Below are 13640 nucleotides of genomic sequence, written 5' to 3' on the forward strand. Positions count from 1 at the left end.
GTGGTAGCTGAGACTCTCTGGAGAAATTGGTTGGGTCGCTATAACTCGAGGATTCCTTGGAAACACAGTCCGTGGCAGCCAGTTGCAAGATGGTTTCCTGGACACCCTCGTGCTCCTTGCCACCAGAATTTCCATCCAGATCCACAGGGAATGGCTGTCACCCTCCACTTGGTCTTTTTCCAGCAGTTCATCAAGGAGGATTTTTAGAGGTCCTGCCTCGTATGCTTGAGTCGCTGTCTGTGATGTGCCACTTGGGGTTGCTGGGACTCTTTGTGGAAGTGGGGCTGGTCGCTGGAGCTCGAGTTCTCCATGCCCACACCTCCTGAGATAGCCATCGATAACAGGTTGTCCTGTGCTGCTTCATCCCTGCCACTGAGACCTCCAGTTGCCACATCCTGCACTTGTGAAGCAGGCACATCTTGATCTGGAGCGCGGGCTTGCCGCGCTCTTCTGTTCTGAAATCATATGTGGATAGTGTCCTCAGACAAACCTGTCCTCTGGCCCAGCTGCTCCCTGGTAGCAAAGCCTGGCAATGGATTCCTCTCAAAGGCTTGCACTAGGATACTGCGCTGTTGCAAGGTGAGTCGAGTGCGAGGCCTTCTGCTGTCCGAGGGCATGCTGCTACCTTGTGACCTGGAGCCAAACCCTTCCTCGAGCTTTTGGGAGGCTAGCGGAATGGAGCCTCTGCTGGACCGCTTTGGGCCGTGCCTCACCTCTCCAGTGCGAATTCTTTGGTTCTGAAACCACACTCGGATGCGGGACGCAGGGAGCTGTATTTGCCTGGCCAGTTCCTGCCTGTCCCAGAAGCTCGGGTACTGGTTCTTGCTGAAAGCTGATAGCAGGGCCTTCTTTTGCCAGGCCTGCCAAACCGTCTACCTGCGCCGGGATTCTCGCAGCACACAGCTGCTATCCACATTGCTTCCAGCTTCCATGCTCCTAAGGATTCGATGCCAGGAGTCCTCATGCTGGAGAATATAGTCAGGACCGCTCCAGAGGAAGCGCAAGCTTGAGCAAATGCCAGCCTTAGGGCTGGGACCCCTGCCCTTAAATACCTCTCTCTCTGCTCCCAGAGCTCCGCCCACTCGAAAGGAGCCGTGGGCTACAGTCGTCCTCCTTGAATCAAGGTCATGCCAGGAAGCTCTACACCTGCCACGCCTCCCACCTGAGAACAGGAGACCCGGAACAAGACCCAAGAAACTATCAGACTCAGCAAAATCTCTCCCAAAGTCTCTAAGTTCCTTGCATGCAATTCTGGACCCAGAACAAGGAAGCACAAAAAATGTCCTGGAATCAACCATCCAGCAGACAGATCGTCCAAGGCCGGAGCACCATAGGTCCTTCCTGGCTTTGGGCAGAGTATGCAGGAAATCGTGGAGGTGGTAAGCCGGCTTCAGAAGAGGAAGGCAGAGTGGACTGTGCCTTAGGTGGTATCACTAGCCAAGTTGAATCCATGCTGATCTCATCCCATCTGGATCCACACAGGTTGGAAAGAGAAGACACCAAACTGAGGATCCCAACCACATGTTCTAAGACCCAAGGACATCCCTTCCAGGAGTCATGCAAGTCATGGCACTTCCTTCCTGCTTGTAGGGCTAGGTGGTAGTTGGGAGCAACACAACAATATTGAACCGAGAGAAGAGAATAGCACATGCAGAAAGAAAGTCTTTTACACAGGCAAATAGGACGAAAACCACAATAGTTCATGTAGAGATACGGGAATGCGTATTCATGTATTACCTGTCAGATTCAGTTGGGCCAGATTTTCAGGAATTCTCACAATTAACATGTTCCATAAAAACACAGGCGCAAACACACACACACACACACACACACAAACAGACACACATATACACACAAATAACACAAATAGAAATAGCACAAACACACAACAAAGCACACACACAGGCACACACAAACACACACACATACACACACAGAGATAACACAAATACAAATAACACACACACAAAACAAGCACACACACACAGACACTCACACATGCACATGCAAACACACACAAATAACACAAATACAAAGGACACACATACACACACACACTCACACACACACACACACACACACACACACACACACACACACACACACAAGCATACACAAAAACCGGGCCAGCAAGTCTGACTTGTGAATGTGGAACAAAAGACCCAAAACCTGTGCTGAAAGACCTGTATAAGCCCTATGCTCCTTGAGGCAATGTGGCTGCATGCACCCAAGGACAACTGCCTACCTCTAGGCAATTGCAGTCTTCAGGTGGGTTCAGAGGGACCCCACATTAGGGAATGCAGGGCCGTGCTAGGCTTGGGAAACTCAAGGATAAAAGACGGATACCTGATAGTGTGGGAGACACCTCACTGTGGGAGGAGGAAGGTATTCGGCTTGTCTGATTGAATCAGTGTCAATCCTGGAATGAATTGTTCACGATACTTTGGTTGCACTCCATTTCCAGGGTGATGTTCATTTACAGTTTTGTGGCCTTACACACATTCTTCTTTAAGTTGACATTTTCCCCGCTTGTTTGCTTTAGCAAACAGTGCCATGTCTGCATTGAACACTGGTGAGCTTTTCCTTTTTATTTCCCTTTCAGACCTCTCATCCCGCCTCACTGCCTTCCCAAGTCTTACCACCCTTTGAATTGGAAAGCTCATGCCTAAACCAAACAGCCAATTCACCACCCATACAAACACACAAGCAAACAAGCAAGCAAGCAAACAAACAAACAATGCAAATCTTTATTGAATACAATGGGAGGTAGAACAGAGCAAGACAAAACTAAACAAAAGTAAATTAAACAAATGTGCTAGGAGTACATATAGAATGGGTGGTTTGTTATTCATCTCACAGCCAAGCATAAGGCATTGGTAAGAAGAGCAACAGTTCTTAGTCCCAAGGAAGAAGTCTTCATAACTCCTTCCTGGTTCAGTGTCCTGAGATGTGTAGCCTATACCTGGTGACCCATGAGATTTCCTGTAGTCTGATGGAGCCAGTCCAATTGTGTGTTCTGTCAGTTGGGCTTTTCATTAGGCCTCCTTGTTGTTTTAGGAGTCCCTGGTGATCTTGCCCTCTGCCCTTTAAGCAGAATCCCATTCTGAGAGCCCATTTCCTCGTCTCAGGGCCCTAAGGTAGGCACTCCATATGGAAAACCCACGTGCATTTCCTCTTTCTAGTAAGCAAGATGCTTTGCATCGAAATCAGCCACTGTAATAGGGGTTTTGATGCATATACTTTTTGGGCTGTCTACATTCTCAAGTGTGGATTGCGGGTGTCTTCTGGATAGGAGCTTCCAGGCTGGGACTCAGAGAATATCCAGCAGATCCTCATATTCTTCTTGAGAGAGAGGCAGCTCAGGTGTTGCATCCATTTGCTGAACTGCACCTTCCAGATGTGCAGGGCCTGGGGAGAGCGTCTCCACTCGAACATCCATCAGCAGTTGATCCAGGAAGAGTTCCAGGGGGCCCGTGTTGCATCCCTGAGTGAGAGCCTGTTCTTGGCCTTGTCCTTCAGGCTGTACCCATTGTGGTAGCTGAGACTCTCTGGAGAAATTGGTTGGGTCGCTATAACTCGAGGATTCCTTGGAAACACAGTCCGTGGCAGCAAGTTGCAAGATGGTTTCCTGGACACCCTCGTGCTCCTTGCCACCAGAATTTCCATCCAGATCCACAGGGAATGGCTGTAACCCTCCACTTGGTCTTTTTCCAGCAGTTCATCAAGGAGGATTTTTAGAGGTCCTGCCTCGTATGCTTGAGTCGCTGTCTGTGATGTGCCACTTGGGGTTGCTGGGACTCTTTGTGGAAGTGGGGCTGGTCGCTGGAGCTCGAGTTCTCCATGCCCACACCTCCTGAGATAGCCATCGATAACAGGTTGTCCTGTGCTGCTTCATCCCTGCCACTGAGACCTCCAGTTGCCACATCCTGCACTCGTGAAGCAGGCACATCTTGATCTGGAGCGCGGGCTTGCCGCGCTCTTCTGTTCTGAAATCATATGTGGATCGTGTCCTCAGACAAACCTGTCCTCAGGCCCAGCTGCTCCCTGGTAGCAAAGCCTGGCAATGGATTCCTCTCAAAGGCTTGCACTAGAATACTGCGCTGTTGCAAGGTGAGTCGAGTGCGAGGCCTTCTGCTGTCCGAGGGCATGCTGCTTCCTTGTGACCTGGAGCCAAACCCTTCCTCGAGCTGTTGGGAGGCTAGCGGAATGGAGCCTCTGCTGGACTGCTTTGGGCCGTGCCTCACCTCTCCAGTGCGACTTCTTCGGTTCTGAAACCACACTCGGATGCGGGACGCAGGGAGCTGTATTTCCCTGGCCAGTTCCTGCCTGTCCCAGAAGCTCGGGTATTGGTTCTTGCTGAAAGCTGATAGCAGGACCTTCTTTTGCCAGGCCTGCCAAACCGTCTTCCTGCGCCGGGATTCCTGCAGCACACAGCTGCTATCCACATTGCTTCCAGCTTCCATGCTCCTAAGGATTCGATGCCAGGAGTCCTCAAGCTGGAGAATATAGTCAGGACCGCTCCAGAGCAAGCGCAAGCTTCAGCAAATGCCAGCCGTAGGGCTGGGACCCCTGCCCTTAAATACCTCTCTCTCTGCTCCCGGAGCTCCGCCCACTCGAAAGGAGCCGTGGGCTTCAGTCGTACTCCAGACCCTTGAATCAAGGTCATGCCAGGAAGCTCTACACCTGCCACGCCTCCCACCTGAGAACGGGAGACCCGGAACAAGACCTCAAGATTACTATCAGACTCAGCATAGTATCTCCCAAAGTCTCGCAGTCCCTTGCATGCCATTCTGGACACAGAACAAGGAAGCACAAAAAATGTCCTAGGAATCAACCATCCAGCAGACAGATCGTCCAAGGCCCGAGCAACATAGGTCCTTCCTGGCTTTGGGCAGAGTATCCAGGAAATCGTGGAGGTGGTAAGCCGGCTTCAGAAGAGGAAGGCAGAGTGGAGTGTGCCTTAGGTGGTATCACTAGCCAAGTTGAATCGGTGCTGATCTCATCCCATCTGGATCCACACAGGTTGGAAAGAGAAGACCCCCCAACTGAGGATCCAACCACATGTTCTAAGACCCAAGGACATCACTTCCAGGGGTCATGCAAGTCATGGCACTTCCTTCCTGCTTGTAGGGCTAGGTGGTAGTTGGGAGCAACAGAACAATATTGAACCGAGAGAAGAGAATAGCACATGCAGAAAGAAAGTCTTTTACACAGGCAAATAGGACGAAAACCACAATAGTTCATGTAGAGATACGGGAATGCGTATTCATGTAATTCCTATCAGACCAGTTGAGCCAGATTTTCTGGAATTCTCACAATTAACATGGTCCATGCAAAAACAGGCACAAACACACACAGATACACAGACACACACAACACACACACACGCAAACACACACACATACCCATATAAATAACACAAATAGAAATACCACACACACAACAAAGCACACACACAGACACACACAAACATACACACATACACACACACAAATAACACAAATACAAATAATACACACATAACACAAGCACACACACACAGACACTCACACACTTACATGCAAACACACACCACACATATAACACAAATACAAATAACACACACAACACAAGCACACACACACAGACACTCACACACGCACATGCAAACACACACCACACATATAACACAAATCAAATAACACACACATACACACACACACTCACACACACACACACATACACACACACAAGCATACACAAAAACCCGGCCAGCAAGTCTGACCTGTGAATGTGGAACAAAAGACCCAAAACTTGTGCTGAAAGAACTGTATAAGCCCTATACTCCTTGAGGAAATGTGGCTGCATGCACCCAAGGCCAACTGCCTACCTCTAGGCAATTTGAGTCTTCAGGTGGGTTCAGAGGGACCTCACATTAGGGAATGCAGGGCCGTGCTAGGCTTGGGAAACTTAAGGTTAAAAGACGGAAACGGGAGTGTGTGGGAAACACCTCACTGTGGGAGGAGGAAGGTATTCGGCTTGTCTGATTGAATCAGTGTCAATCCTGGAATGAATTGTTCATGATACTTTGGTTGCACTCCATTTCCAGGATGATGTTTATTTACAGATTTGTGGCCTTACATACATTCTTCTTTAAGTTGACGTTTTCCCCGCTTGTTTGCTTTAGCTAACACTGCCATGTCTGCATTGAACACTGATGAGCTTTCCTTGTTATTTCCCTTTCAGACCTCTCATCCCGCCTCACTGCCTTCCCAAGTCTTACCACCCTTTGAATTGGAAAGCTCATGCCTAAACCAAACAGCCTATTCAAACACCCATAGAAACACACAAGAACACAAGCAAGAAAAACAAACAAACAAACAATGCAAATCTTTATTGAATACAATGGGAAGTAGAACAGAGCAAAACAAAACAAAACGAAAGTAAACTAAACAAATGTGCTAGGAGTACATGTAGAATGGGTGGTTTGTTAGTCATCTCACAGCTGAGCATAAGGCATTGGTAAGAAGAGCAGCAGTTCTTAGTCCCAAGGAAGATGTCTTCATAACTCCTTCTTGGTTTAGTGTCCTGAGATGTGTAGCCTATACCTGGTGACCCATGAGATTTCCTGGAGTCTGATGGAGCCAGTCCAATGGTGTGTTCTGTCAGTTGTGCTTTTCATTAGGCCTCCTTGTTGTTTTAGGAGTCCCTGGTGATCTTGCCCTCTGCCGCTTCAGCAGAATCCCATTCTGAGAGCCCATTTCCTCGACTCAGGGCCCTCAGGTAGGCACTCCACATGGAAAACCCACGTGCATTTCCTCCTTCTAGTAAGCAAGATGCTTTGCATCGAAATCAGCCACTGTAATAGGGGTTTTGATGCATATACTTTTTGGGCTGTCTACATTCTCAAGTGTGGATTGCAGGTGTATTCTAGATAGGAGCTTCCAGGCTGTGACTCAGAGAATATCCAGCAGAGCCTCATATTCTTCTTGAGAGAGGGGCAGCTCAGGTGTTGCATCCATTTGCTGCCCTGCACCTTCCAGATGTACAGGACCTGGGGAGTGCGTCTCCACTCGAAATTCCATCAGCAGTTGATCCAGGAAGAGTTCCAGGGGGCCCGTATTGCATCCCTGAGTGAGAGCCTGTTCTTGGCATTGTCCTTCAGGCTGTGCCCATTGTGGTAGCTGAGGCTCTCTGAAGAAATTGGTTGGGCCGCTATAACTCGTGATTCCTTGGAAACACAGTCGGTGGCAGCCAGTTGCAAGATGGTTTTTTGGACACCCTCGTGCTCCCTGCCACCAGAATTTCCATCCAGATCCACAGGGAATGGCATGTCACCCTCCACTTGGTCTTCTTCCAGCAGTTTATCAAGGAGGAGTTCCAGAGGTCCTGCCTCGTATGCTTGAGTCGCTGTCTGTGATTGGCCTCGTCCTTCGGGCAGTGCCACTTGGGGATGCTGGGACTCTTCGTGGAAGTGGGGCTGGTCGCTGGAGCTCGAGTTCTCCATGCCAACACCTCCTGCAGCAGCCATCGGTAACAGGTTGTCCAGTGCTGCCTCATCCCTGCCACTGAGACCTCCAGTTGCCACATCCTGCTCTCGTGAAGCAGGCACATCTTGATCTGGAGGGCGGGCTTGCCGCGCTCTTCTGTTCTGAAACCATATGTGGATCATGTCCTCAGACAAACCTGTCCTCTGGCCCAGCTGCTCCCTGGTAGCAAAGCCTGGCAACGGGTTCCTCTCAAAGGCTTGCACTAAGATCCTGCACTGTTGCAAGGTGAGTCGAGTGCGAGGCCTTCTGCTGTCCGAGGGCATGCTGCTACCTTGTGACCTGGAGCCAAACCCTTCCTCGAGATGTTGGGAGGCTAGCGGAATGGAGCCTGTACTGGACCGCTTTGGGTCGTGCCTCACCTCTCCAGTGCGACTTCTTTGGTTCTGAAACCACACTCGGATGTGGGACGCAGGGAGCTGTATTTGCCTGGCCAGTTCCTGCCTGTCCCAGAAGCTCGGGTATTGGTTCTTGCTGAAAGCTGATAGCAGGGCCTTCTTTTGCCAGGCCTGCCAAACCGTCTTCCTGCGCCGGGATTCCCGCAGCACACAGCTGCTATCCACATTGCTTCCAGCTTCCATGCTCCTAAGGATTCGATGCCAGGAGTCCTCAAGCTGGAGAATATAGTCAGGACCCCTCCAGAGCAAGCGCAAGCTTCATCAAATGGCAGCCGTAGGGCTGGGACACCTGCCCTTAAATACCTCTGCCTCTGCTCCCAGAGCTCTGCCCACTCGAAAGGAGCGGTGGGCTACTGCAGACCCTTGAATCAAGGTCATGCCACGACGCTTTACACCTGCCATGCCTCCCATCTGAGAACAGGAGACCCGGAACAAGACCTCAAGAAACCTATCAGACTCAGCAAAGTATCTCCCAAAGTCTTCCAGTCCCTTGCATGCCATTCTGGACACAGAACAAGGAAGCACAAAAAATTTCCGAGGAATCAACCATCCAGCAGACAGATCGTCCAAGGAGGGAGCACCATAGGTCCTTCCTGGCTTTGGACAGAGTATCCAGGAAATCGTGGAGGTAGTAAGCAGGCTTCAGAAGAGGAAGGCAGAGTGGAGTGTGCCTTAGGTGGTATCACTAGCCAAGTGGAATCCGTGCTGATCTCATCCCATCTGGATCCACACAGGTTGGAAAGAGAAGACCCCCCAACTGAGGATCCCAACCACTTGTCCTGAGACCCAAGGACATCACTTCCAGGAGTCATGCAAGTCATGGCACTTCTTTCATCCTTGTAGGGCTAGGTGGTAGTTGGGAGCAACAGAACTCTAGTAAACCGAGAGAAGAGAATAGCCCATGCAGACAGAAAGTCTTTTACACAGGCAAATAGGCCAAAACCCACAATAGTTCAGGTAGAGATTCGGGAATGCGCATTCATGCATTTCCTGTCAGAAGAGTTGGGCCAGATTTTCAGGAATTCTCACCATTAACATGTTCCATGCAAATACAGGCGCAAACACACACACACACTCACACACACTCACACACACACACACACACACGCAAACACTTACACATACACATACAAATAACACAAATAGAAATAGCACACACACACAACAAAACACACACACACGCACACACAAACACACACACATACACACACAAATAACACAAATACAAATAACACACACACAACACAAGCACACACACACAGACACTCACACACTCACATGCAAACACAAACCACACATATAACACAAATACAAATAACACACACAACACAAGCACACACACACAGACACTCACAGACGCACATGCAAACACACATCACACATATGACACAAATACAAATAATACACACACATACACACACACACACACACACACACACATACACACACACAAGCATACACAAAAACCTGGCCAGCAAGTCTGACCTGTGAATGTGGAACAAAAGACCCAAAACCTGTGCTGAAAGAACTGTATAAGCTCTATGCTCCTTGAGGAAATGTGGCTGCATGCACCCAAGGCCAACTGCCTACGTCTAGGCAATTGCAGTCTTCAGGTGGCTTCAGAGGAACCTCACATTAGGGAATGCAGGGCCGTGCTAGGCTTGGGAAACTCAAGGTTAAAAGACGGATAGGGGAGACTGTGGGAATTACCTCACTGTGGGAGGAGGAAGGTATTCGGCTTGTCTGATTGAATCAGTGTCAATCCTGGAATGAATTGTTTACGATATTTTGGTTGCACTCCATTTCCAGGATGATGTTTATTTACAGTTTTGTGGCCTTACACACATTCTTCTTTAAGTTGACATTTTCCCTGCTTTTTGCTTTAAAAACACTGCCATGTCTGCATTGAACACTGATCAGCTTTCCTTGTTATTTCACTTTCAGACCTCTCATGCCGCCTCACTGCCTTCCAAAGTCTTACCACCCTTTGAATGGGAAAGCTCATGCCTAAACCAAACAGCCAATTCAACCACCTTTACAAACACACAAGCAAGGAAGCAAGCAAACAAACAAACAAACAATGCAAATCTTTATTGAACGCAATGGGAAGTAGAACAAAGCAAGAAAAAGTAAAACAAAAGTAAACTAAACAAATGTGCTAGGAGTACATATAGAATGGGTAGTTTGTTAGTCATCTCACAGCTAAGCATAAGACATTGGTAAGAAGAGCAGCAGTTCTTAGTCCCAAGTTAGAAGTCTTCATAACTCCTTCCTGGTTTAGTGTCCTGAGATGTGTAGCCTATACCTGGTGACCCATGAGATTTCCTAGAGTCTGATGGAGCCAGTCCAATGGTGTGTTCTGTCAGTTGGGCTTTTCATTAGGCCTCCTTGTTGTTTTAGGAGTCCCTGGTGATCTTGCCCTCTGCCCCTTCAGTAGAGTCCCATTCTCAGAGCTCATTTCCTCGTCTCAGGACCCTCACTAAGGCACTCCACATGGAAAACCCACGTGCATTTCCTCCTTCTAATAAGCAAGATGCCTTCCATCGAAAGCAGCCACTGTAATAGGGGTTTTGATGCATATACTTTTTGGGCTGTCTACATTCTCATGTAGATTGCGGGTGTCTTCTGGATATGAGCTTCAAGTCTGGGACTCAGAGAATATCCAGCAGAGCCTCATATTCTTCTTGAGAGAGAGGCAGCTCAGGTGTTGCATCCATTTGCTGCCCTCCACCTTACAGATGTACAGGGCCTGGGGAGTGCGTCTCCACTCGAACTTCCATCAGCAGTTGATCCAGGAAGAGTTCAAGAGGTCCCGTGTTGCATCCCTGAGTGAGAGCCTGTTCTTGGCCTTGTCCTTCAGGCTGTGCCCATTGTGGTAGCTGAGACTCTCTGGAGAAATTGGTTGGGTCGCTATAACTCGAGGATTCCTTGGAAACACAGTCCGTGGCAGCCAGTTGCAAGATGGTTTCCTGGACACCCACGTGCTCCTTGCCACGAGAATTTCCATCCAGATCCACAGGGAATGGCCTGTCACCCTCCACTTGGTCTTCTTCCAGCAGTTTATCAAGGAGGAGTTCCAGAGATCCTGGCTCGTATGCTTGAGTGGCTGTCTGTGATTGGCCTCGTCCTTCGGGCAGTGCCACTTGGGGATGCTGAGACTTTTTGTGGATGTGGGGCTGGTCGCTGGAGCTCGAGTTCTCCATGCCCACACCTCCTGCAGTAGCCATCGTTAACAGGTTGTCCTGTACTGCCTCATCCCTGCCACTGAGTCCTCCAGTTGCCACAATCTCCACTTGTGAAGGAGGCACATCTTGATCCGGAGCGAGGGCTTGCCTCGATCTTCTGTTCTGAAACCATATGTGGATCGTGTCCTCAGACAAACCTGTCCTCTGGCCCTGCTGCTCCCTGGTAGCAAAGCCTGGCAACGGGTTCCTCTCAAAGGCTTGCACTAGAATCCTGAGCTGTTGCAAGTTGAGTCGAGTGCGAGGCCTTCTGCTGTCCGAGGGCATGCTGCTACCCTGTGACCTGGAGCCAAACACTTCCTCCAGCTGTTGGGAGGCTAGCGGAATGGAGCCTCTGCTGGACCGCTTTGGGCCGTGCCTCACCTCTCCAGTGCGACTTCTTTGGTTCTGAAACCACACTCGGATGCGGGACGCAGGGAGCTGTATTTGCCTGGCCAGTTCCTGCCTGTCCCAGAAGCTCGGGTATTGGTTCTTGCTGAAAGCTGTTAGCAGGGCCTTCTTTTGCCAGGCCTGCCAAACGGTCTTCCTGCGTCGGAATTCCCGCAGCACACAGCTGCTATCCACATTGCTTCCAGCTTCCATGCTCCTAAGGATTCGATGCCAGGAGTCCTCATGCTGGAGAATATAGTCAGGACCGCTCCAGAGCAAGCGCAAGCTTCAGCAAATGCCAGCCGTAGGGCTGGGACCCCTGCCCTTAAATACCTCTGCCTCTGCTCCCGGAGCTCTGCCCACTCGTAAGGAGCTGTCGGCTATAGTCGTCCTCCAGATCCTTGAATCAAGGTCATGCCACGAACCTCTACTCCTGCAACGCCTCCCACCTGAGAATAGGAGACCCGGAACAAGACCTCAAGAAACCTATCAGACTCAGCAAACTCTCTCCCAAAGTCTCGCAGTCCCTTGCATGCCAATCTGTACACAGAACAAGGAAGCACAAAAAATGTCCTAGGATTCAAGCATCCAGCAGACAGATGGTCCAAGGACGGAGCACCATAGGTCCTTCCTGGCTTTGGGCAGAGTATTCAGGAAATCGTGGAGGTGGTAAGCCGGCTTCAGAAGAGGAAGGCAGAGTGGACTGTGCCTTAGGTGGTATACCCAGCCAAGTGGAATCCGTACTGATCTCATCCCATCTGGATCCACACAGGTTGGAAAGAGAAGACACCCAGCTGAAGATCCCAACCACTAGTCCTGAGACCCAAGGACATCACTTCCAGGGGTCATGCAAGTCATGGCACTTCGTTCCAGCTTGTAGGGCTAGGTGGTAGTTGGGAGCAGTAGAACTCTATTGAACCGAGAGAAGAGAATATCACACGCAGAAAGAAAGTCTTTTACACAGGCACATAGGCGGAAAACCACAATAGTTCATGTAGAGTTTCAGGAATGCATATTCATGCATTTCCTGTCAATCTTCATCACCCAATTCTCGTCAATAGACAGATCATAGAAACAGAAACTAAACAGAGACACAGTACAACTAACCACAGTTATGAACCAAATGGCCTTAATAGATTCTTATAGAACATTTCATCTTAAAACAAAAGAATATACCTTCTTTTCAGTACCTCATGTTTCCTTCTCCAAAACTGGCCATATACTCAGTCATAAAACTGGCTTCAACAGATACAAGAAGATGGAAATAATCCCATGCATCCTATCAGATCACCATAGACTTCAATAACAGCAAAAATCACAGAGAGCACACATACACATGGAAGTTGAACAACTCTTTACTCAATGCTAACGTGGTCAAGGAAGAAATAAAGAAAGAAATTAAAGGCTTTTTAGAATGTAATGAAAATGAAGGCACAACATAACCAATCTTATGGGACACAATGAAAGCAGTGCTAAGTGGAAAACTCATAGTTCTGAGTGCTTCGAAAAAGAAACCAGAGAGAACATACACTACTATCTTAACAGCATACCTATAAGCTCTAGAACAAAAGATGCAAATACATCCAAGAGGAGTAGATCGCAGGATGTAATCAAACTCATGGTGAATTCAACCAAGTAGAAACAAAAAGATCTATACAAAGTTCTTTGTTGATTAACAAAACCAGGAACTGGTTCTTTGAGAAAATCAACAAGATAGGTAAACCCTTAGCCCGTCTAACCAGAGGGCATAGAGTATCTAAACTAGAGAAATTAGAAATGAAAAGGGAGACATACCAACAGATTCTGAGGAAATTAGTGCAAAAGCCTATATTCAGCAAAACTGGAAAATCTGGAAGAAATGGACAATTTTCTAGACAGATACCAGATTTCCAAGTTAAATCAGGATCAGATAAACCATCTAAACAGCCGCATAACTCCTAAAGAAATAGAAGCTGTTCTTAAAAGTCTCCCAAACAACAAAAGCACAGTAACAGATCAGTTTAGTGAAGAATTATATTAGACCTTCGTAGAAGACCTAGTACTAATAGTGTCCAAAGTTTTTCACAAAGTAGAAACAGAAGAAACACTACCAAATTCCTCCTATA

General features: G+C 48.6%; 1 protein-coding gene across 1 annotated transcript; it reads right to left on the reverse strand.

Moving 5' to 3' along the window:
* Positions 1–3992: 3992 nt before the first annotated feature.
* LOC147998692 (double homeobox protein 4C-like) lies at positions 3993–4463 on the reverse strand. The gene has a single exon (XM_087598780.1). It carries the CDS (start codon positions 4461–4463, stop codon positions 3993–3995), a length of 471 nt encoding a protein of 156 aa, XP_087454906.1.
* Between the last annotated feature and the right edge of the window lie 9177 nt (positions 4464–13640).

Source organism: Rattus norvegicus, chromosome 20 (genome assembly GCF_021556685.1).
Source record: "Rattus norvegicus strain SHRSP/BbbUtx chromosome 20, alternate assembly SHRSP_T2T, whole genome shotgun sequence".
In the NCBI taxonomy this organism is placed as follows: Eukaryota; Metazoa; Chordata; class Mammalia; order Rodentia; family Muridae; genus Rattus; species Rattus norvegicus.

Coding starts and splice junctions, on each gene's coding strand:
- LOC147998692 (XM_087598780.1), bottom strand. CDS start 4,463: ATGGAAGCTGGAAGCAATGTGGATAGCAGCTGTGTGCTGCAGGAATCC.